The following is a 24,389-nucleotide window of genomic DNA, read 5'->3' as shown; positions in this document are numbered from 1 at the left end:
TTAATCAGACGATCTCCTACCATTTCTCAAAATACATAATTAGGGCTGGTTGAAAAAATTCTATCAAAACTGGTTTTTTCCAGTTGAAAATTGGGATTAAAACTAAACTATTTTTTTCACAGAAAGTGTTGGCTTTCAGACGATGATTAATGTTAGCTTGGTTCCGTGTCTCACTTTGGGAGGCGGAAAGACCTTTTTGCTCATTTAGTGCCCCTAGAGGGAAGACTGGGCTGCTAGGGCGATGTGCTGGATGTCCAGGTGGTCAGGGGGGAGCCCCGCACTGCTCTCTTCTCCTCCCTCTCCCTGCTACAACTACTGTGGCTGCTCAGTCTGTTCCTGGGAGGTCCCACTGCAGTACATGTTGATGCTGCGGTTGTGAGGACAAGGCCATAGAATGTTCATGGTGTTTGGCTTGCTGCCAAAATTAAGCAGGCACAAGAGGGAAATTGCTATTTTCAGTGGTTTAGGATTGAGCCACAGCTGAATCGATTTTCATGGAATGAGCAAAAGGCACCTCTCTGATCTCAAGGCTTGCCTCCTGGGAAAAATCAAAAAGTCTACAGCAAACAACGGAGGTGTTAATAACTATTCAAAAAGTTGTAAGAATCTTTTATAATAGAAAGTGTTAGGCAACCTAGATACAGGGGTCACTGCCAGCCCCCCCTGTAATAATGTGGAAATCACTTAAGTGTTATGCAATGCCTTTCAAGTCTAAGGAACTAAACATCTCTATAGTACTGTACAGACATCATACAATATCAGCTATTAATTATTTAAAGATTCCCATTAGTGGAATTCCATACCAAACACTAAAATGAATAATAACAGAAGTCTCACAACTGTACATTCATCTTTTCAGAACTACCAATTGCTATTATTTTATGTTTTGTCCCTGTTTTTACCTGCTTGGTTACTCTAATCACTGCTTAAATTTAGTAAACGTATAGGGGCTCTGTACTCTCTTTGCTTTTCCCCTTGAGGATAATGAGTAGTTAGACTGAATTTACAACAAATGTACATTGGATGGAGATACCACTGCTGTGGAGCAGGCCTTTTCTTCTTTTTTTATTTAAAGGTTCCAGCCCCGCCAATGTGACTCCATGCAGACAGAACTTGCACCTACCAATGACTCAAAACCAGCAGGGCTCCATGCAGGTGCAGGGATCTGCTCGAGTGGAGTCACTTTAAGCATCAGGGCTTTTTCATTAAATTCTGAAGGAAGAGATGACGTGAATGGGATCATGTCCCCTTTAAGTGACCTTCCCACACCAATGTTAAGAGCCACCGACTCATAGCTAAAGGAGTTATGTCTTTAGCTCAAGTGGTAAGGGTATAACCAAAAGGTCTGACTGATTCTAGCACTTTCTAAATTATAGTACTTTGATGTACTCTGCCATAGACTCACCTCTTTTATACATTAAACACAGGATAGAATATTTTTTTTTTAATTTCACTATCCCCCCAACCAATGGGAACATTCCCTCCCCTCAACTTTCAAAACTCTATATTACAAATACAAATATAACTTTTTATAAGCTACTAACGTCAACATCCATCAGTAATATGGTACTAGGAAAACAGATGGAAGAATTCCATCCTGGCACCCTTCAGTTTTTTCAAATTCACTTAAATAAGTCCAATGAGTATGATTCTTATTAGATGTCACATTTCTTATTTTGATTATTTGTCCAGGGTCTATATTTTAAAAACGCTCAATACTCGCCCTACCCAATGGCAAGGAAGGGGTATTTTTGTTCATTTTCTTGGGTGGCTATATTTTTTCTATGGCATAGAGGTGAAACTGTTGAATTAAAGGCTGTAGCTTGAATATCTGGCAAGGGCAGACTTGGGAGAGAAACCTCTTTATTACTGTGCCATAATAAAAATAAATTATTGAATACTCATGTATATTAAAGCCACCCTTCACTCCCATCTTCTGCCACAATCCTTACTACTAGAATTCTACCCATTCCTAAACCAATGGAGGGAGGACAATTTTACTTTTTTATGTATATTTATTTTCTTCCAGTTTTAGTCACAGAACATTTCAGTACTTCCACTGCATGACATCTCTTTCCTCCTATGTATTACTGGAAGTGTAAAGTAATGGAAAAGAAATATGATTTGTCTCAACAAGATCCACTCTCTATGAAGCCTTTGGAGAATGTTTGTAGGCACTAAGATTAAGAATGAATTTGATAGACTGTCAAACATTAAAAATTTACTGTTCCATGGCACTACACTAATTATCACCCATTATACTTCAGATGCTGAGTTTGACTTAACTATGAATTCTTTTAAAATAAAAATAAATTTGAAGAAGCATAAATAAGTCTTGCCATAAATAAAAAGAAATTTCATTTCTAAACAGAGGTTTTTATTACAGTGGCTATGATGATAAACTGAATAGTAACTACATATATATGGTAACTACATATATATATATATAACTGTAATTAGATAAAAAGTGCCCTAATTATGCTTATACCCTCCAACTAATTAGAGACATTACCATGACTAATAAATCCCTGAGCATAAGTGACTAATGACTGAGTAAGTCTTTTCAGCATCAGGCAGCATGTTCATCTTTAGACTTTAATATCATAGGTCTTTGTTCTACTTTTAATATGAGGGGAAATAATCAGATGAGCTTTAAGTTGTAATTAACATTTGTCAGGTTATGCAATGAATTATAAAAAATAGAGCAGTGATATTGCTCCTTCTGCCAGATGCAGCATATGTAAGGTTAGGTACCATACCAGGGATTATATGCACACTATAAATGTAAGTGCCTAAACGCAATCAATGACCATAAAGATTAAACATTTTAGATAAAGTGACCTTAGAGTTTTCATAAATGAATTACATGATTAATTGTGGTTGATAAGACATTTTATTTCTGGATAATGGGAATTAATAGTACACAAGCCACAGGGAAGTGTACAGTGTTCCCTATGACTTTATGAACTTGGAGACTTTGCTTTCCTTCCTAATACAGAATAATACTTATAATAAAAAGTTATGATGAGATGTCAGTAAGGTGGTCAGAACTGGATCAACATTTCAGGTCAATGCTCTTCTAAAAGAGCTGAAATTTGCACCTACCTTCACTATTGCTTTGAACAGAACTACTAGCATTGCACTTACCTTTAGTCAAAGCCCATTGTTAACCCCTTCATTGCACTGAGTAGAACCTCAGAGTCACGAACACCTTGGGAATGGAGGTTGTTCGTAACTCTGAACAAAATGGTATGGTTGTTCTTTCAAAAGTTTACAGCTGAACACTAACTTAATACAGCTTTGAAACCTTACTATGCAGAAGAAAAATGCTGCTTTTAACCCTCTTAATTTAAATTAAACAAGCACAGAAACTGATTCCTTATCTTGTCACAAAAGTTTTTTTTTTAAAATTTCCCTTTTTTTGGGTAGTAGTTTACATTTAACACAGTACTGTACAGTACTTGGGGGGCTTTTTGGGTTTTTGTTTGGTTTTTTTGCTCTGCTGCCTGATTGGATACTTCTGGTTCCAAATGAGGTGTGTGGTAGACTGGTCAGTTTGTAACTCTGGGGTTCTACTGTACTTCAGTATCTATTAACAGTCTACTGAAGTCACTACGTTGGTATTCATAACACATCCCCCATTCCACCTCCATATACCTGGGACATTTGATACTGGTTAGATATGAATGAACCAAGGAGAACGTTGAAGACAAAAGGAACAGTTTGTGTGATCAGCAGACACCAGAGTACAACTACATTAAGAACACCCAGTCTTGGTTCTGTTCCTTTGCTCGATAGGCTGGCAGAGGCTGCAGTGCCAGTGCAGTCAGATTGGGCAGACCGGAAAGGGGAAAGCCAGTGCTTCACAATGCATAATCATTTAGAGATAACTAAAGATATGGCCAGAGCCCAAATATATTTAACAGAACCTGGAAGTAAGTAACAGCAAGACCTGCCTCCTGTGTGCTCTATCCTTCAAGGCCTTGTGGTTATAAAGCAGAAAAAGAGTGTGAATGTAGCCACTAAATAAAAATCATTACAAGAACAAGATTCACAGGAGTAACAAATTAAGTTAACAAAATTAACAGCTCCAGTGTTCAACACACACACACTTTGTTACTCATTTATAGTCCCACTAGGTAAAACCCTTCTTCCATGCTGCACACAAGTGAGCCAATCACATAACACAACACTAGTTATTCCTTTTTGGGCTTCCCCCTGTGTTCTCTCTCAGCCTCCTGTGTAATCTAGACTGTATTAATTAGAATTTTGTCTTCCATTACTTTTTTTCTTTTTAATTAAAAATGTGATTTTGCCTTTTTGCCTTGACAAAGTTATGATTTCTTCATCTTTTCATTATGGCAAATAACCATCCTGACTAATGATACAGTTTGGGATATTTTACATATATACAATAAGGCTCTATTGATAAGCCTTCCAGATAAGGCTTCCAGCTGGTCAGACACCTGAACAGCCACTATCCTACTCCAGAGCATTGTAAATGGTCCTATACTATAAAGAAGTTCTTTTTCATGGCCTGGTAATGAGGCTTCAGAAATTGGATGAATTGGCCAAAGGTCACATCATCAACAGGACCTGATCCGAAGCCCATTAAGGGCAAATACGAAACCAAAATGGACCAACTGTACCTTCCAGGGGTTAGAGAAAGGCTGGGAGTCCTGGATATACAAAAATATTACTCATCAGTAAATATGTATTATTTCATTGCAATGAGTACTTAATCCAGAGAACTTCCCACCTCTGTGGCTGCAATTGGAGAACTAACCTTATTGGGGGTAGGGGGGAAGAGAGAGAGGCATTCTTAGAAAGTATGTTAGAGTAGATCAATCAAAGACGATAGTTTGATTCAAAAGATGGAGCATATATATGAGGTAATCTCTATGTTGCTTTTGATGCATTACCTGTATTACCTTCTCTAGTGTTCAAAAGACACGAGGCAGACCTCCATGTTTACTACTCAGAAGGAACCCTATGCACTCTCTCCCATCCCTTGGGATGTGGGGTGGCTCTTCCTGTTCTCTACATTCCGCAACAGCTCTCTTTAGTCAACCTCATGCCCCTACATTCCACTCAATTTGCCTCCAGCTTCCTCTATTCCCTGATCCCCACATTATCCTGCATCCCCCTCATTCTGCTTCCTGTGCACCACATTTCTTTGACTCCTCATAACCTCCTGTCCTATCCCCTAAAACATTCCCTTTCACCTGCTCCCACAGTCTCATTTTCCAGTGGCAGCCTGGCTTTGGAAACAATGGAAGCTGGCAGCCTCACTTTCACCTGCAAAGAATAAAAGGACATGGAGGTCATTTTGCTGAGGGCAAATGCAATCTCCCATTATTGTCAATGTGATGACAACAATTCTGTTTAAAGCCAAAACTTCATGAGCTTGAAGTTAGACATTCATGGAAACCCATTTAAAAGGAACCCCAAATATCACAAGTGTCACAATAAAGTCACAAGAGCTGACAATAATGGCTACATATTTTATGTTATGGAGGAATATAATGAAAAGCTAGGGTTAGATTTAAATACTAATCAGTGTGTCCTTGTATATGAATAAATAAAGGCCTTAGAAATGCTCTGAATATAACTAGCCTTTTTCTGCTCAAAACATGTAACTTCTAACAATCAGTTCTGCCACCCTTTTTCACATTGCCTCCCCAAGCGGATCCAATAATTTCAAACAAGACTGCTTGCAGATTTGCAGACAGTACTTTACAATGTAAGAATCTGGCCCTAAGGCAGTAGAAAAATTTAAAGGAAGAGGAAGTCTGAATATACTGTTAAAATATATTGTACACAGAAATCAGAAGCACTTTTATTGAGCAGGAGGAATGGTTGAGGTTTTAGAGGATATACTAGATACAAAAAATTGTTTAACATTAAATATTAAAAACTTTGTTTCAAAATCAAAAACACTCAGCTCCCTAATAGAAACCCTTTCAGTTCTCTTTCAATCATTCTGTGTAATGAAATCCTTTGCCAATTTTTTTAAGTGCCCAGGCAATCAAGCTTGTGGTATCTTAGTGGGTATGCCAAGGTGATCAAGCCTCTTCTGATTCATCACAGATTAGCAATATATCTCCAAGGGACATTAAAAAAATTCTCCCACAAATAATAAGCTCAGCAATTTAAGTTTTAGTCACAGCAAGATCTTCACTTGAAACAGTTTTCTTATATTTCTGACTAAATGACCTTCAACATCTGTGATGCTTGCATAACAAAGTCTATCTGAACATAGGTAACTGAACTTTCAGTACAACCAAACTTATCTCTGGGTACTTAACAAGGACATTGTCCATCATCTCTTCGAGTAAATATTCACTGTTCCAGTTTCACTAGTTCTTTCATAAAATCTTGGTTGCATCTGTGAACAAAGTCACGCACGGAAGAATAGATTCTAAAAGATATTCCATTGAAATGATGTTCTGAGGAAGTTATACATTGCTCTCTCCTGCTTTACATATATTTTTAGGTGGATACTATCTGTAATAAATTTTAAATTGACCTCTGATGGTTATTATTGCTATTGGTTTAAGCAGCTTTAAAACTTTAAACTGAAATTATCATTGGACTAAATGTAGCAGAGCCATTCCGTAATGACCACTTCTTTTTTACCATGTATGTTCTGATTTCTCTTGAAAAGCTTTGTTCAGGAGCTGAAGTACCCAAATCAATTTAAAAGTGATTTGAAGCCTTAACAATGTTGCCCATTTTACATAAGTGTCCAGAAGTCAGTTGAGTTTTTCATTTAACTAACTCTATTCAGAACCATGAGAATTTCTTTGTGCTGATTTCAAAACTGCTCAATTTTGTGATCCCAAAACAATTTACCTTGATTGACAGAGGGATTTCAGATAGGCTGCTTTTGCATACAGGGCTTTAAGCAAGCATTTGCAAAACCTTATTTCCAGTATTTTGGATTTACAAAGGACAACATCTAGCTGTTCATGCATCCCCTTCTATCATAATTTGAGATAAGGAATACGATTCTTGTGTGACTAAAATAACATATGCTGAAAAGTGAACAAAGAGATAACAGCTGCCTTCTCCTCCCACACACACACACAAACCTGAACATTGTTTGGCCAATTACGTTATCAGGGTCAGCTTAGGTTACTCTCTCAGAGTCCCAGGAAGACATCCAAAAATGTAAGAAATATCTTCTCATATGGTTTCTGTGGCTTGGTTTAAAAAAAAAATCTTCCTGGAAAAAGTTTCATTGGGAAAGACTGTGCAAATGCTATCTTACTGAAGACCACACATATCTTTTGTTCCATCACAGATGACAGCAGCGATGGTTTCTCACTCTATTCCATATTCACATGTCAATTCCCTCCACTGTAATCTTGTTGAAGATGTTTCAAGTAGTTTATTTTGGATGTCAAAACTTGTGCAGCTTGATAATTGTGACATCCACTTTTGCATTCTAGGCACACATCTGCACCCATTGTGAGAAACTCACTGAAGTTGCCTGTCTCATTACCATGGCCGTACTTGAGAGTGCTCATTATTTTCAACAAGGAAGCTCTTCCTTTTTCCTATTCAGATAGTTTTAATACCTGAACATCAGTAGAATTCTTATTCTGACTGTGCCAAAGAACAGCTGGATAGTGTAAATGTGATTGGGATTTTCAATTGCAAAATCCTCTTGTAGTAAAAATCATCTCAACTTTTTCCACAAAGTAGCTTCTGAAGTCAGCGTTCAATATATATCATGCAAACAGAAAAAAAATATCTATCCTAGCATGATGAATAAAGTAGTCATCAAAAGTATTTAATTGACAATGAGGAGTGTGCCCACTCAAATCCTGCTTAGGAAAACTTATGTCAAGTGAATATAAGAAAAACAGAGAAATATGGATTGGCAAGTCTTCTAATGCTTTGATATCCTTCTGAAGTTTCTGATATCAACTACACATGAGTCAGGTTGAAAGGTCCTTCTGATTTTTGCAGTAATTCATTTTTCTCTTTTTTTGGGCAGATCCTGCAATTAATTGAGTAATTAAATGTAAACAAACTCTACACTCTATATGGAACTACCCACCCAAGCCAAACAGGGATAAATAAGTGGAGAATCATCAGAGGACCCAAGATAAAAGGATAGCCCTAGGTAATTACATAGTCTAAGTAATTACAATTGTGAAGGGGAAAAAGGTATAGAGAAAGGATGTAATATTCCATGAATGCTGAAGACATGAAGTTGGAAGTATAGTAAATCCTTGTGTATCTGAAATTTATGTTGTCCAGAACAGGATCACATCTTCTGGGGGTTTCATATAAGCAAGATAAAAGTACTTGTTAATGGAGAATCTTCATCCAATGAGAATGGTTCTAGTGAGGACCACTAAGGATCTGTTCTTGGCCCAATGCTGTTCAATAGCCTTATCAGTGATTTGAAAAATAATATAAAATCATTGCTTGTAAAATTTGCATATGACACAAAAATTGGTGGACTGGCAAATAAGGATAGGGGCAGATGAGTTATTAGTGATTAGCCCGGATCACTTGGTAAAGTGAGGCCATTTCAGCAACATGCATTTTAATATAGCCAAATGCAACATCATACATCTAAGAACAAAGAATGTAGGGCACACAAGAAAACAACACTGAAAATTACTTAAGGGGTCATGGTAGATAACCACTGGACATGAGCTCCCAAGGCAATGCTGTAGCTAAAAGGGTGAATGAAAGCATTGGATGCATGATCAGAGAAATACCAAGTGAGAACAGGGAGGTGGTTTTACTTCTATGTGTCCAGTTCTAGTGTGCCCACTTCAAGAAGGATGTTGACAAATTGGAAAGGGTCCAGAAAAGAGCTATGAGAATGATTTGGCGTCTGGAAAGTATGCCTTATAGTGAGATACTTAAGAAGCTCAGTTTATTTAGTTTATCCAAAAAAAGTAAGGAGTTACGTCATCATAGTTTACAACTATCTATTATTGGAAAAGATTTCAAACAGTACACAGTGTGACAAAGTGGGATGTGTCTGTATCAAATTGTGAACTCTGTTTTGTATTGCAACCTCCATCTTGGTTTGTAACCTTCACTGTGATCTTTATTTTGTAGTGTATCCTTCTATTTTAGATTATAACATCCATTTATTATTTGGGGTGTGACACCTAGTTGAATGTCTATGACTGAGAAACCATCATAGAGCAATCTAGGACCACCAACTTTGATGGTCTTTCAAGTACTGGCCCATCATCATGGGAAAATGGACTCTCTACACAGAAACAAGACTGGAAGAAGAGGTTGGAATTTCCCAGATGAAGCACATGGGCAAAAAGGAGCAGACTGTACTTAAGGAGGGGGCTTTTTGAGCAAGAGGGGCCATAAATGTCCTTATGCCAGAAGACCTGGCTGTAGAGAGGGAGAAGGCAAGAGGGACAGTTGGCCTGAAATGCTGACCAGACCTCAGACTCTCAGAAGTGATGTGACACTAACGAGGATGTGTTTCAGTATGTTATTTTGCATAAATCTGTAACTCTCTAGTACTTTCTTGAGAATAAAAGTGAAGGTGGTTAAGAAATTCCTTTGCTTAGCCTGTATTCCTTGCTTGCCTGCCATGTTGTTCCTGAAATAGTTAATTAAGAACTTGGGAGTGCCTGCAGTGAGGTGGATCTGAGAGAGTGTATATGAGCAACTAAGGGCTCAGGTGGGTTGAAACTTTGCCTTTAAGGTTTAAGGCAGATGGGCTCTGGAGCCCCTGACCATATCCCAAGGAAGTGTGTCAGATGTGGAGTCTACACCTGACACTGTGTCTGAGACCCAGAGTTAGAAACAGTGAATAGTCACTACCCAGAGTCGGGGGAGGGGAAGGTGAGAAGCATGTGGGATCCAGTGGTCAGGTCTACTCAGAACAGACTGAAGACCATCCAGAGATGAGGACTGGGACCGGCTGTAACATATAGTTCTTTAATCTAGAATAAAAAGCATAACAAGATCCAATGGCTGGAAGCTGAAGCTAGACAAGGTCAAACTAGAAATACAGCAAAATAAAGTAATTAACCTTGGAACAACTTACTTAGGGACACAGTAGATTTGCTATACTTTACAGTCTTTAACTGAAGACTGGATATATTTCTGATATGCTACAGCTCAAACAGAAGTCATGGGCTTGATACAGAAACTATTGGGTGAAATTATGTGGCCCATGTTATCCAGGATGTCAAAGTACATAAAGCTTTCTTACTTTAGAAATCTATGAATAAAACATATTTTAAAGAACCTCTTGAATTTTAAAAAATACTTGAATTCATCTCTGCCATTGCACTGATGTGAGGAATCCAAAATACAGTGCTAGATATGCTTCCCCTCTCCTTTTAGATATATTACCTGGCATTTTTGCCATTTAAATTTCATCTTGCTATTTCCTGACAACACTTCTAGTCTCCCAAGGTCCTTTAGTATTATTTCAGTGTCCTCACAGCTACTATCAATTTAGTCCCTGGTCCTTCAAGCACTTACACAAATCTAACTTTGCACGGGCAAGTAGATTAATTGAATTCATTGGAACTACTTACATGCATAAAAGTACTCATGTGCGTAAAACTTTGCAGGACCAATACTTTAGTTTTATCTTCTGACTGACGCAATGCATTGTTTACTCCAACCTATGGTCATTAATGTTAAATAAAACTAAGTTTCTGTATCTCCTCTACACCATCCTACACTGGAAGCTTCCCTTCAGCATTATAAACATCGCTATTTATTATCACCACTCCTCTTTGCCACTGGGAACTGACATGACAACATGGCTATTCCGTTAAGGCATACTCACAACTCAATGGCTTAAGTGCAGTTAGATCATAGAATCATAGAATATTAGGGTTGGAAGAGACCTCAGGCTTTGTCAAGCCGGGCCTTAAACACTTCAAAGGATGGAGATTCCACCACCTTCCTAGGTAACCCATTCCAGTGCTTCACCACCCTCCTAGTGACATAGCATTTCCTAATATCCAACCTAGACCTCTCCCACTGCAACTTGAGATCATTCCTTCTTGTTCTGTCATCTGCCACCAGTGAGAACAGCCAAGCTCCATCCTCTTTGGAACCCCCCTTCAGGTAGTTGAAGACTGCTATCAAATCCCCCCTCACTCTTCTCTTCTGCAGACTAAATAACCCCAGCTCCCTCAGCCTCTTCTTGTAAGTCATGTGTCCCAGCCCCCTAATCATTTTCATTGCCCTCCACTGGACTCTCCAATTTCTACACATCCCTTTTGTAGTGGAGGGACCAAAAGTGGACATAATACTCCAGGTGTGGCCTCACCAGTGCCGAATAGAGGGAAATAATCACTTCCCTTCATCTTCTGCCCAATGTACCGTTGGCCTTCTTGGCAACAAGGGCACACTGCTGACTCACATTCAGATTCTCGTCCACTATAATCGCCAGATCCTTTTCTGAAGAACTGCTGATTAGCCAGTCGGTCCCCAGCCTGTAGTGGTGCATGGGATTCTTCCTTCCTAAGTGCAGAACTATGCACTTTTCTTTTGGCCCAATCCTCCAATTTGTCTAGGTCACTCTGGACCCTATCCCTACCCTCCAGCATATCTACTTCTCCCCCAGCTTAGTGTCATCTGCGAACTTGCTGAGGGTGCAATTCATCCCATCATCATTAATAAAGATGTTGAACAAAACCAGCCCCAGGACCGAGCCCCTTGATACTGGCTGCCAACTAGACATCGAGCCATTGATCACTACCTGTTGAGCCTGACAATCTAGCCAGCTTTCTATACACCTTATAGTCCATTCATCCAATCCATGCTTCTTTAACTTGCTGGCAAGAATACTGTGGGAGACCGTATCACAAGCTTTGCTAAAGTCAAGATGGTTGTTTATACTTTGTAATTAAAAAAAACAAACAATGATTTTTGTAGGTGATGCTACAGAAATGGGGAGGAGTTAGATGTGATTTAAGTTCAATTGACATTGCTTTGCCAAGTTTGTGCTGAGATCATACATCTGTACATAATGCTGTTGAGTCCTCGTGACTGGTCACCCAGATGGTAGTGCAGTGTCAAAGTACCCCAACTCTTCAGGTTTGAATAGCATTTCCTATACTTTAGTTTCTGGAATTCACAGAAACCAGATATTCTGTTATACACAAGAAATTATAACTTCATTGTGGGTTCAAGCAGAAACTGGGGTGCCAATTCTGCAAGATACACTGCAGAGATAGGCCCCTGTATCCCTATGGAGACTGACTAAAGACAATGGGAGTCTGCCTGGATGGTTCTTTTTGCAGGATTTCTGCCTGAATGGATAGAACCTCTTATTCAAATACAGGTATATGTCACAAGACCCTCATATTAAAAGTGACTAGCAAAGTTTTAATAACCTCTTTCCTCTAGTTTGCCAAAGTTTGAAAGTTTCCTTTTAAGTCACTTGAAAGAAAAGTACGATTATTTTAAGAACAGTTTCTTCTCAGTACTTAACTATGACCTGATACACTGTATATTAAATCAAGAAAATGTTAAAATGAGGTTAAATGTTAATAAAACAACCTTCACTTAAAAAAAAAAAAGTTACAGTTGCTAATGGACAACAGTGTCTTTTCTCATCACATCATATACCAAGCACATAAATGGAAATTAACTGTTACGAACATCATAAATATTTTATTGTCAATACAAATACATTATTCTTATAAATTATTAAGAAATGCATACTTTATCATTGTCATATCATCATTTTATCATTATCAGACTGAACACTTTCGTTGGTGGACTGTTGTGAGAAAAAAGGGAAATTGTTGCTATCTGTAATTCAGTATATAAATATTTTCCATAAAGGATACATCAAGATGGAAAAGTTTTATTAGTTAAATATATTTATCTACTAAATTACATTTTTGATAAAGTATAATTGCTATTTCTTGAGAAGAAGGTATATTGGTAGGAGAGTATCATTACTGATTTATGTTTCAGTTGTCTATTGTGATAGACCCAGACCAGTTGGGTACAACAAAGTAGTCCTATTGGGATCCAGGAAGTGCTAAAGGATCGCACCCCAAGCCTAAGAGGGGGATCCACAGGATCTGGAAACCAAATAAATACGGGGGACAACTAATGAAATAACAGGGACAGGAGTACAGTCAAAGGGTCAAACGAAGGGAACCAGACAGGGTACACCAAGCAGAGAACCCCGGACAGCGCCCACTGCTCCTCAAAGGCGTCAAGGGAGTCAGTGGACACCGCCCAGAGGAACTCTGCCCGGAGGCGTGAACGGACAGAGGATCGGAAATAGGCCCCACAGTCACAGGAGACTCCATCGGCAAACCTCCTCACCCTGGTTTTATAGATGGCCACTTTAGCCAGGGCCAGGAGGAGGTTGACCAGGAGGTCCCGTGACTTAGTGGGGCCACGGACAGGGAGTGCATAGATAAGGAGGTGAGGGGAAAAGTGCAACCAAAATATTAACAAACTATTCGTGAGGAGCCGGAATACGGGCTGCAGCCTGGCGCACTCCAGGTAGACGTGCGCCAGAGTTTTCCTCACGCCGCAAAAGGGGCAGGTGTCCGAGATTGGGGTGAACCGCACCAAGTACACGCCCGTGCTCACGGCCCCGTGAAGGAGCCGTCAACTGATATCCCCGGCGGGCCTTGGGACCAAGGTGGAATATAGGCTGGCCCACCGGGGCTCCTCACCCTCTAGAGGTGGCAGGAGGTCCCGCCACTTTGTGTCGGGGCGGGACGCGAGGGTGAGGACGTGAAGGGTGTGGAGTACGAGCGTGTATAGATGTTTCCTTGGCGCGGTCTGGAAACGGACTGGCTGCAGCTCGTGTAGCCGGCTCACAGTGAAGGGGCGGGGGGGTCGGTCGGGTCCACGGGGCAGGGGCCCGATGAAAAGGTCCGGAGGGCCTGGCGTGGAAGGTGGGCGGGGTACGCCCTCCCTTAGGACCCGGTCGAGGTAGACCCGAGCAGCGGGCAGCAAAGCGGCCCTCACCTCCTGAAGTACGCACAGGGGAGTACGAGGTCTGGAGAGCCCCATGCGCTGAGCGAGCGTCAGGGGATCCAGCCAGTCTCCCCGGTCGTAGTCCAGGAGGTCTCCGACTCTGGTGACTTCTGCCAGGACCAACCTCTGGCGCACCGAGGGGGACTCCGCCACCTGCACACGGAGCTGGGGGTTGTGTAGCAGGGGCTCCGCGAGGAGATCTTCCCCCACGGAGGGTGCCACGGACCGGGTTGTTGTGAACAGTTTCCAGGTGCGGAGGAGGTCCTGGTAGAAGACCGGCAGCCCGGAGAGGTCTCATAGAAGACCTCTCGGATGGAGGTAAAGGAGCTGCCAGGCATATCGGAGCCCTCGGAAGCAGCGCAGAAAGGCGTGTGCCAGTACGCTCCACGCCGGACTACCTGCACCATAAAGGAGCCTCTGCAGGGCCTGGAGGCGGAAGACATGGACCTGAGTGCGGAGACACTTCATAGAATATCAGGGTTGGAAGGGACCTCAGGAGGTCATCTAGTCCAACCCCCTGCTCAAAGCAGGACCAATCTCCAAGTAAATCACCCCAGCCAGGGCTTTGTCAAGCCTGACCTTAAAAATATCTAAGGAAGGAGATTCCACCACCTCCCTAGGTAACGCATTCCAGTGTTTCACCAACCTCCTAGTGAAAAAGTTTTTCCTAATATCCAACCTAAACCTCCCCCACTGCAACTTGAGACCATTACTCCTTGTTCTGTCATCAGCTACCACTGAGAACAGTCTAGATCCATCCTCTTTGGAACCCCCTTTCAGGTAGTTGAAAGCAGCTATCAAATCCCCCCTCATTCTTCTCTTCCGCAGACTAAACAATCCCAGTTCCCTCAGCCTCTCCTCATAACTCATGTGTTCCAGTCCCCCAATAATTTTTGTTGCCCTCCACTGGACGTTTTCCAATTTTTCCACTTCCTTCTTGTAGTGTGGGGCCCAAAACTGGACACAGTACTCCAGATGAGGCCTCACCAATGTTGAATAGAGGGGAACGATCACGTCCCTCGATCTGCTGGCAATGCCCCTACGTATACATCCCAAAATGCCATTGGCCTTCTTGGCATCAAGGGCACACTGTTGACTCATATCCAGCTTCTCGTCCACTGTAACCCCTAGGTCCTTTTCTGCAGAACTGCCCGGGAAGGAGGTCGGTTGCCCCACGCCCACGAGGGACAGCCCGTGGGGCTCGGGTCCCAGCCGCATGGCACCGGTCATCGCCTCGGTGGGCTCGGCGGCCAACAGCAGGGTGCCACCCGCAGCCGGGCAGATGGAGGAGCCCAGGGAACCCTCGGAGGCAGGAGCAGAAGCAGCGGTTGGGGAGGGAGCATGGAGAAGGCGGGGCCGGGGTGACGTCGCTCAGATCGAGGTCCGCTGGCAGAGGGTCGTCCTCCCCCTGGGTGACCGGGGTCAGACCTAGGGCCTCGATCTCCTCGTAGATGGAAGGGAGCTCTCCTTCCACCACCCCGGAGGCCTCCCCGCCAGTGCCCGAAGCAACGCTCGCCCCGGGGCTCACAGGGGCTCCGGATGCTAACGGGGCAGGAGGGGCTCCATCGGGGGTCTTGGAAGGAAGGGACTCCAATGGAGGGACGGTACTGCCCTCCCGTGCTGCCACGTCTTCCCCAGCCGGTACCGGGGGATGGTACGCGCCTGCAGGCAAGGCAGAGGGCTCGGCATCGGTGCCCCCCTTTCCGGTCTTTCGGGGGGGCTTCCGCATCGATGGAAAGGAGCGGAGCTCGAGCCTTCTGTTTGCCCCGCGTCCCCTGGACTAAAGCCCAGCCCTCCATGGCATCATCGGGGGTCCGGCTAACAGGGGTTGGGTCGGGGGGCAGGGACAATGGCTCGGGGACCATGGGAGGCAGCGGTGGGGTGGCATGAGGGAGGGAAGATTCCCTCTGGGGCGGGCCCTTTCCCATGCTCAGCGGTATCCTTGCCGCACCCCCCACTAGCGGCCCCGCCGGAATGCAGGCAGCAAAGGCGGGGCTCTCCCTTGGGCACGATCGGGAGCAGTGGTGGACTGAGGAGGAGGGGCGGCTTCAGGTGCCGGGCAGCCAGGGGCGCCGGCGATGACAGGGTCGGCGCCCCGCCGGGGCTCAGGGGTCCCGGATGCCCCTCCTTGCCGGGCCAAGGGGCAGTCCCTCCGGATGTGCCCCATCACCCGGCAGAGGTAGCACCGAGCCTCCCCCATGGAATAGTGCACCCGGTAATGGGCCCCCTGGTAGGGGACTAAGAATGACCCCTCGAGCACCTCTCCATCACACATTGCCGGCGGCAGTTGAAGCTGCCCCTGCCAGCGGAACAAGAGGACGTGACGGCGGGCGGGGTCCTTGCAGCCCAGTGGGAGAGGGCTGACAACGGAAATGGGTTTCCCCAGGGTAGAGAGGGCAGGTAACAGGGCGACATTGGGAAGAAAGGGAGGGACAGAGGTCAGGACCAGGCGGACGCCCAAGTCCTCTAGAGGCTCTAGGGGGACAAACACGCCCCCCACCACCAGGCCCTTCTCCACCGCCTCCTGGGCGGCAGCCTCCGATGCTAAAAAGAAGAAGACCTTTCCGTACATTTTGGAGGCTGCCACAACGGCTGTGGACCCCACCACCCTCGCCAATGCCTGCACGTAGGTCTCCACGTGGGGTGAGGCGGGCACCAGGAGGCAACGGACACTGTGCTTCCTGGTCAAGGTCGGGAAGGGGCCCCGGCCGCTATTGATGGTAGCGGAGGCGGTGGGTGGGAAAGATGATGTAGCGGCAGGCGGGGGGGGGGGGGGCTGCCGCCACCTGGGCGTACACCCTGGGGGCCGGGGCACCTGCAGACATGGTGGAGGGAACAGCGGGGAGGGATGCCGCGGCCAGTGGTGGGGCCACGGTAGTGGGGGCAGCCCCTGCCATGGAGGGCTTAGTCTTTTTTGCGGGGCCCTTACCCTTCTTTTTACCCTGGTCCTTCCTGCCGGCATGGAGGGCTTCCCCAGGGTCGGAGGATGGACTAGGGGGCAGGCTCCAAGCCACACCCCCTGTGTCCCCACAAACATAGTCAAAACTCCCTCCACAAGAGCACAGTTCAAAAGTTACTTGGTCTTAAAAGCCCCCTCCACAGTGGTCTGTAGAGTCCCTGTGCACTCCCCCAGCAGCAGATGGCCTCTTCTTCTCCTCCTCGGGGCTCCAGCAGCTCCAAGCAGCAAATGCAGCAGCTCCAGGCCACAGTCCAGTGGACAGGCAGGCAGAAATGACCCCTCACAGGTGGTGGTGGTAGTACTGTCCACAGCAGCAACGGCCAGGCCTGGAGTCCCTCATTCCCCTCCTCTGGGGAGCGGGCCAGCAGCCACACCCCACCCACCAAGGGGCTGGAGTAGAAGCAACCAAGGGTGGGGGTGGTGGTCCAGCGGCTAGCCAGCAACCAGGTAGCAGAGAAGTGGGGGTGGGGGGGGTGGTGTCTGGCCCAGCCAGGGGAGCAGCTGCAGTAGCAGCAAAAGCCCAAGGCCTAGCAGCAGTCTCTCTCCTCCCTCTAGACCAATTGGGCTCAGTAGAGTAGTCGATTGGGATCCAGGAAGTGGGCGGGCAAAGCCCCCCCCAGCCTAAGGGGGGGAGTCCACAGGACCTGGAAAACCAAATAATTACAGGGGACAACTAATGAACAACAGGGCCAGGAGTGCGGTCAAAGGGTCAAACGAAGGGAACCGGACGGGGATGGGGTAGTCCTATTGGGATCCAGGAAGTGGGCGGGCAAAGCTCGCCCACTGCTAAAGGATCCCCCCCGAGCCTAAGGGGGGGATCCACAGGACCTGGAAGCCAAATGATTACGTGGGACAACTAATGAAGAACAGGGACGGGAGTGCGGTCAAAGGGTCAAACGAAGGGAACCGGACGGGGATGGGGTAGTCCTATTGGGATCCAGGAAGTGGGCGGGCAAAGCTCGCCCACTGCTAAAGGATCCCCCCCCGGCCTAAGGGGGGGATCCACAGGACCTGGAAACCAAATGATTACGTGGGACAACTAATGAAGAACAGGAACGGGAGTGCGGTCAAAGGGTCAAAAAAAGGGAACCGGACGGGGACACCGAGCAGAGGACCCCGGACAGCGCCCACCGCTCCTCAAAGGCGTCAAGGGAGTCGGTGGACGCCGCCCAGAGGAACTCTGCCTGGAGGCGTGAACAGACGGAGGATCGGAAATAGGCCCCGCAGTCGCAGGAGACTCCATCGGCCAACCTCCTCACCCTGGTTTTAGGGAATGGGGTAGTCCTATTGGGATCCAGAAAGTGGGCGGGCAAAGCTCGCCCACTGCTAAAGGATCCCCCCCCAGCCTAAGGGGGGGATCCACAGGACCTGGAAACCAAATGATTACGTGGGACAACTAATGAAGAACAGGAACGGGAGTGCGGTCAAAGGGTCAAAAAAAGGGAACCGGACGGGGACACTGAGCAGAGGACCCCGGACAGCGCCCACCGCTCCTCAAAGGCGTCAAGGGAGTCGGTGGACGCCGCCCAGAGGAACTCTGCCCGGAGGCGTGAACGGACGGAGGATCGGAAATAGGCCCCGCAGTCGCAGGAGGCTCCATTGGCCAACCTCCTCGCCCTGGTTTTAGGGAATGGGGTAGTCCTATTGGGATCCAGGAAGTGGGCGGGCAAAGCTCGCCCACTGCTAAAGGATCCCCCCCCAGCCTAAGGGGGGGATCCACAGGACCTAGAAACCAAATGATTACGTGGGACAACTAATGAAGAACAGGAACGGGAGTGTGGTCAAAGGGTCAAAAAAAGGGAACCGGACGGGGACACCGAGCAGAGGACCCCGGACAGCGCCCACCGCTCCTCAAAGGCGTCAAGGGAGTCGGTGGACGCCGCCCAGAGGAACTCTGCCCGGAGGCGTGAACGGACTGAGGATCGGAAATAGGCCCCGCAGTCGCAGGAGACTCCATTGGCCAACCTCCTCGCCCTGGTTTTAGGGAATGGGGTAGTCAACGGCAGATATACTGGCCACTGGATGAACAGGTTTCTATTCCCTGACTGACTAGAGCAGGGACTGCTCCAGGCTAATGAGAACACCCGACTCCAATTAACCTGCAAAGAGTCAGGTGAGGCTATTAAGGTAATGTGAACACCTGACTCTAATTAAGGCCCCTCTGATACTATAAAAGGGCTCACTCCAGTTGGGCTGAGGAGAGCCAGGGGAGAGGAAGTGTGGCTGAAGGCCTGGTTAATGAAGGCACCCTCAATCCATCAGTAAGGGAGCCCTAAGGTATGGGTGAAGAAGAGAGAAGCGGGAGAGCTGTGGGGAACTAGCCCAGGGAAATGTAGCAACTCTGGCAGTGAATGGTCAGCAACCAACAGCTGCCACCATTAGGGTCCCTGGACCGGAACCTGGGGTAGAGGGTGGGCCTGAGTTCCCCACAACCTGCCACTTCAGAAACACCTCCTGGGAGGGGAAGACAGGCCCCTGTCAGGACAGGAGTCTAAACTGTTCTGAAATAAGCCCCTAGGGACAACAGAGACTGTGGGACTTCTCTCACCAACCTCCTTGCTGGCTTTTGACAAAAAGGGCTCAGTAGACTGTAACCCTGGCCCTAGAGAGAGAAGGGCTATGTGGAGGGTCACAGTGAGCCACTGAGGCTAGCATAAACCGCCTAGAAGTGCGGGACCCATGGGGACAAGGTCGGAGCTCTGCCACACTAACTATGTGCATTGGAGGCTGATCAACATATATTGTTTATGTGTAGTAAAAACTTATGTTTCTTTTCCATAAGGGTTTCATATTGTGTGTGTATTCAGAGATTACTAATAAAAGAAAATTAGTTTTATTGGGTTATAGTCAAGGTTTTTGTGTCATGGTGATATGCATTAATTTATAATTACTGTGTTTTTATATTTAGACAGCATAATAATTTTGATCTTATTACAAAACACAAGCATTTAAAAGTAAGTGACTGATAGGTAACTACAGTAGAGCCTCAGAGTTACGAACACCTTGGCAGAGGTTGTTCATAACTCTGAAATGTTTGTAACCCTGAAAAAAATGTTATGGCTGTTTCAAAAGTTTACAACTGAGCACTGACTTAAAACAGCTTTGAAACTTTACTATGCAGAAGAAAAATGCTGATTTCCCTTATTTTTTTAGTAGCTTACATTTACAGTACTGTACTGTATTTCCTTCTTTTTTGGGGGGGTGGGGGCATCTCTGCTGCTTAATTGTGTATTTCTGGTTCCAAATGAGGTGTGTGATTGACTGGTTAGTTCATAACTCTCTGGTGCTTGTAACTCTGAGGTTCTACTGTACATTGTTCCAGCACAACCACCATACAGCATAGAAAAAGCACCACAACGTTATCTTCACCCCAGTAAAGGTACCAACCATTCAACACCCCTTTCTTCAAACCTGCGCATGTGTAATTTCAGAGAACTGTGCAGAAAGGACAGTAGGGGAGGGAGGTCTGGTCTGTTTGGGTATATATATGCTGCAGTTAAACACAGTGGCTGGAGCTGCGTAAGATTTGGGAATTGGATGTTGGAAGGCTGGTATCTGTAGGCAGAGTTAAGGTTGTGATGCATGTGCATTTCATAGAATCATAGAATCATAGAATATCAGGGTTGGAAGGGACCCCAGAAGGTCATCTAGTCCAACCCCCTGCTCGAAGCAGGACCAATTCCCAGTTAAATCATCCCAGCCAGGGCTTTGTCAAGCCTGACCTTAAAAACCTCTAAGGAAGGAGATTCTACCACCTCCCTAGGTAACGCATTCCAGTGTTTCACCACCCTCTTAGTGAAAAAGTTTTTCCTAATATCCAATCTAAACCTCCCCCATTGCAACTTGAGACCATTACTCCTCGTTCTGTCATCTGCTAGGTGTTTGTCTAGATTAAAAGGTATGTTCTACTGGTACTCAACTTTTCATTTCCTTGCTTTTAGCTTTGCATTAAGTATGTTACTTAGAGCAGCCTTTACTAAGAGTGGGGGTTGTGGGTGTTTACACATAAGAGCATACACATATAACAGAGAATGTCCAATTTAGGTCCTTTGAAGTCTGAGTGGTGTGAGAGGTGGGGACCTTGTATTGGAGTTTGGGGATCTCCCATCTTGAGCAATTTTTGGAAAGTGTCTGCAGTTTGGGGCATTGTGGTCTATTCTGGAGGCAAATGTTGCATTTTAGAATGTTTTTTACTTAAAGGAAAAGCCATTTCTGACAGAGATTAGAACAGAATGCAGAGAAGCAGAAAATTTCCTCCCAACTTCCTTTCAACTGAGTGGCAGAATGTTAAGAAGGGGCTCTGGAAAGTCCCACAGAGCTCCCTGTAGAACATCAGTGAGCTGTAACAAACTACGCATCATAGATTCAGTCTCTGGAAAACATATCCATTTGTGGTCACTTGAAAAAGCTCTCAACAACAAATGTTACCAATTAGTCTCTGAATGAAAAGCAAGCCTGAAAACAGCTGATATCATACATATTTATATTGAAGGTTCCATTTTATCTGGGAAGAGATTGTGCAGTCCAGAATAAAATAATTCATCCAAGTGCATTTCTTCCTCTCATTGGAGGGTTCTTCATGAACTTATTTATAAATCTACTGCTAATTACATATGATTAAAATCCATACCTACTCCTCTAAAACAATCATACTTTATTTTTAATAAGTGAAAAATGAAATAACATCTGCAACTATTTTTAAGATAGCTCTTCCTGTCTTTGAAACTTAGTCTTTGAACAGATAAAATGAGCATACGTATTCCTTTCTCTCAAACCACTTGGTAATTTCCTTCATACCTGAGGCGTAATGTGTTCATTAAAAAACATTCTGAAGATGCACAGCTGTGCTGGTATCATTTCCATCAATGCCTTTGAAAAATGTTACCTTAATCTGACAAGAATTTTAAAAGAAACAGACACTAATACATGCCTAAGAAAAGGGTAATCAGTGGTGTTTCTAACTGGGATCACACAGCAGTCCTCTGAAGATGAGAGATAAGCTAAAGATCTTCACACAGACTAAACTGTTCAGCGTCAGGGGGTCTAACTTTTAATGGATTTCTTTAAACATGCTAATGGATTTCTTACCATCCTAGATACTGCACATCTGCTACATCTATGAATGATCATTTGATGCATATAGTTAAAGATAGGCACACAGGGCAATATTCTATTGTACTATTATAGCTACTTAATATTTTTATTAATGCATAAAGTAAGGAATAAAAAATGTTACCTCTGAATTACTAAAGGAGTTGAAAGATAAAAAGAAAACAAAATCATTGTTACATCTTTCATGGACATTTATAAATGGCATATTGACAAGGTAGAAAATAATGTCTTCTTCAGAGCCTGTATGATCAGTCTTGTAAATTCCTGTTAAAGCTTGCATTTTCAGCTTCATAACTTCAACAGCACCTCAGAACCTACCCAGCTGTTCCACATGTGCACAATGGACCTGATCCTGATCCCATTACAGACAAAGGCAAAACTCCCATTGACTTCAATTGTGCAGGATCAGGACCTATGTCCTAAAGCCACGCAGACAGTACCAGAGTTTGGTGGAAAACTAAAATATGAAATGCAGTTGACAATTTTTTGTACAAATATATTGGTTTATTTCTTTTGCAAATAAATGATCAAACTAAGTTACTTGCCAAATTATTTGTATTATTTATTTACATCAGAGTACTTTTCAGGTACAGGAACAGCAACCTGCCACTTGTCAGATGACAAAGATTTATTTTTTATAAACTAAACCAAATAAAAAAATGCATAAAACTAATTGCCTAAGATGAAACTCTGATAACTTGCAGCCTGCAGGGAACAATTTTTATTGTTGAGTATTAAGGTCCTCTTGGGAAACAGATGCTGGCAAATATGTACAAGCTCTGATAAATTCCCAGCTGTACTGACTTCCACAGCCCCCATACAGTGAATATCGGGTGGTAAGAAAAATGCATTATTTTAAAGGACGGGTAAGTTGAAGATCACTTACTGCAGCTAAACTGAAGCAGGGGCTCCACAAACGCTTCTTACTCAAATGACAAACAAATCAAGTTTTACTTTATCAATGTCAGATTCACTAGAGGTGGTTGCAGAGAGTCATTTGCAAAAGAGCTACAATTTAGGTTAAGGTTTGTAACAACAATAGGGCACTCCTCTTCCTAGAGAACACAGTGCTCTGGGGCAGGTGAAAGTGATGCAAGTCCAAGCAGAAAGTGATCCGACAACAAACGTAAAGGAGGAGTTGGGTGATGGGGGCGCAGGGGAGTTGGACAGACCTACAATGGGCTGCTACTATGCAACGTCCCCAACCCAAAGCGATCAATAAAGGAGGGAGAAAGGCTGCTAAGCAGAGCCACTTCAGGTCCCCTCGTCACTTGTACTTACCAGTTCCCCAACCGCACGGTCAATAGCAGGAGCAGAAGCCTCATCCTGCTGCGGGGACTGCACAGAGGCCACGGGAAGGAGGGACGCCTCCATGAATCCATTGGCTTTAAGTCTCTCTTCTCTGGTTTTCTTACAAGTCACTCTCTAGTATTTACCCTGCAATCTCGGCATCCCCCCAGCGCGTAGGAGCGAGAGGGAGACAACCCCCGAGCCAGGTAGGATCCGACCCTAAAAGGACCATGCAACTTGGCCAATAAGCTCCTCAGGTTGCTCCATAAATTATCTTAAAAAGTGTTAGACGAATCAAGTCCTCGCAGAGGTGGAGCTTCCTTACTAGAAGGGAAACATGCTCGGCGGACAGGTTGGCGTCTTTTTAAACGGGAGGCGAAATAAAAAGAAGCCACCCACAGAGGGCCTCGCACGAGGAGAAGGGTCCCTTCGGCGCTGCTTGATTGAGAGCCGCAGGCGGGGGGAGCTAGGAGCTCCTCGCAGAGCTCGGCACCGCTGTAGAGGGAGAAAGTTGCAACTGCTTAATGATAAGGATTTAAAGCAAAACGGGACGGGGGCGGCACGGGGCTGTCCATTGCCGAGGGCAGCGCTCCCGGGGGCAGCGTGCCAGCTCGTGCCCACCCGCGGCGCGGGGGCTGAATGTGCTCCCCCAGAGGCAGAGCGCAAGGAAGCCAGTTGCTTTCAGCGCCCGGCTAGCGCAGCGAGCCGCCTCCGGCTGCGCCCTGTGTGGCTCCCCCTGCGGCCACCTGGCGCCCCTGGTCGCTGCATCCAGCCCCCCGCGCGTGCCCTTTGCAGGCCCCTTGCGGCGACGAGGCTGCTCCCCCCTCCCCCGGCCCGCCGTGCTAGCCGAGGAGCGCGGAGCTCGAGCGCCTGTTGCCCGGGCGGTTGCTATGGGGATGGGGAAAGCCGGGCCGCAGCGGCGGCGGAGCGCGCGGGTTGCCGCCGCTCTGGCTCTGCCCTGCGCGCTCAGTCCCTGCAGCCGGCCGGGGCGGGGGTTGCGCTGCTGGCTGCTACCGCCGCACAACGCGGACACCTGCAGTTCCTCATCCGC

General features: G+C 45.4%; 1 protein-coding gene across 5 annotated transcripts in view; it reads right to left on the bottom strand.

Annotated features, from left to right (window-relative positions):
• Positions 1-23,864, bottom strand: part of GABRG1 (gamma-aminobutyric acid type A receptor subunit gamma1) — a 74,139-nt gene extending 50,275 nt beyond the window's left edge. For all 5 annotated transcript variants that reach the window (XM_074951477.1, XM_074951478.1, XM_074951480.1 and 2 more), the window contains exon 1: positions 23,330-23,864. In XM_074951477.1, the coding sequence (XP_074807578.1) occupies positions 23,330-23,430 (101 nt within the window). In that variant the 5' untranslated portion in view covers positions 23,431-23,864. The remainder of the gene's footprint in view (positions 1-23,329) is intronic.
• Positions 23,865-24,389: the final 525 nt, after the last annotated feature.

The sequence above is a fragment of the Natator depressus genome, chromosome 4 (assembly GCF_965152275.1).
Source record: "Natator depressus isolate rNatDep1 chromosome 4, rNatDep2.hap1, whole genome shotgun sequence".
NCBI classification, from domain to species: domain Eukaryota; kingdom Metazoa; phylum Chordata; order Testudines; family Cheloniidae; genus Natator; species Natator depressus.
This window is presented reverse-complemented; position numbering and strand designations above follow the sequence as displayed.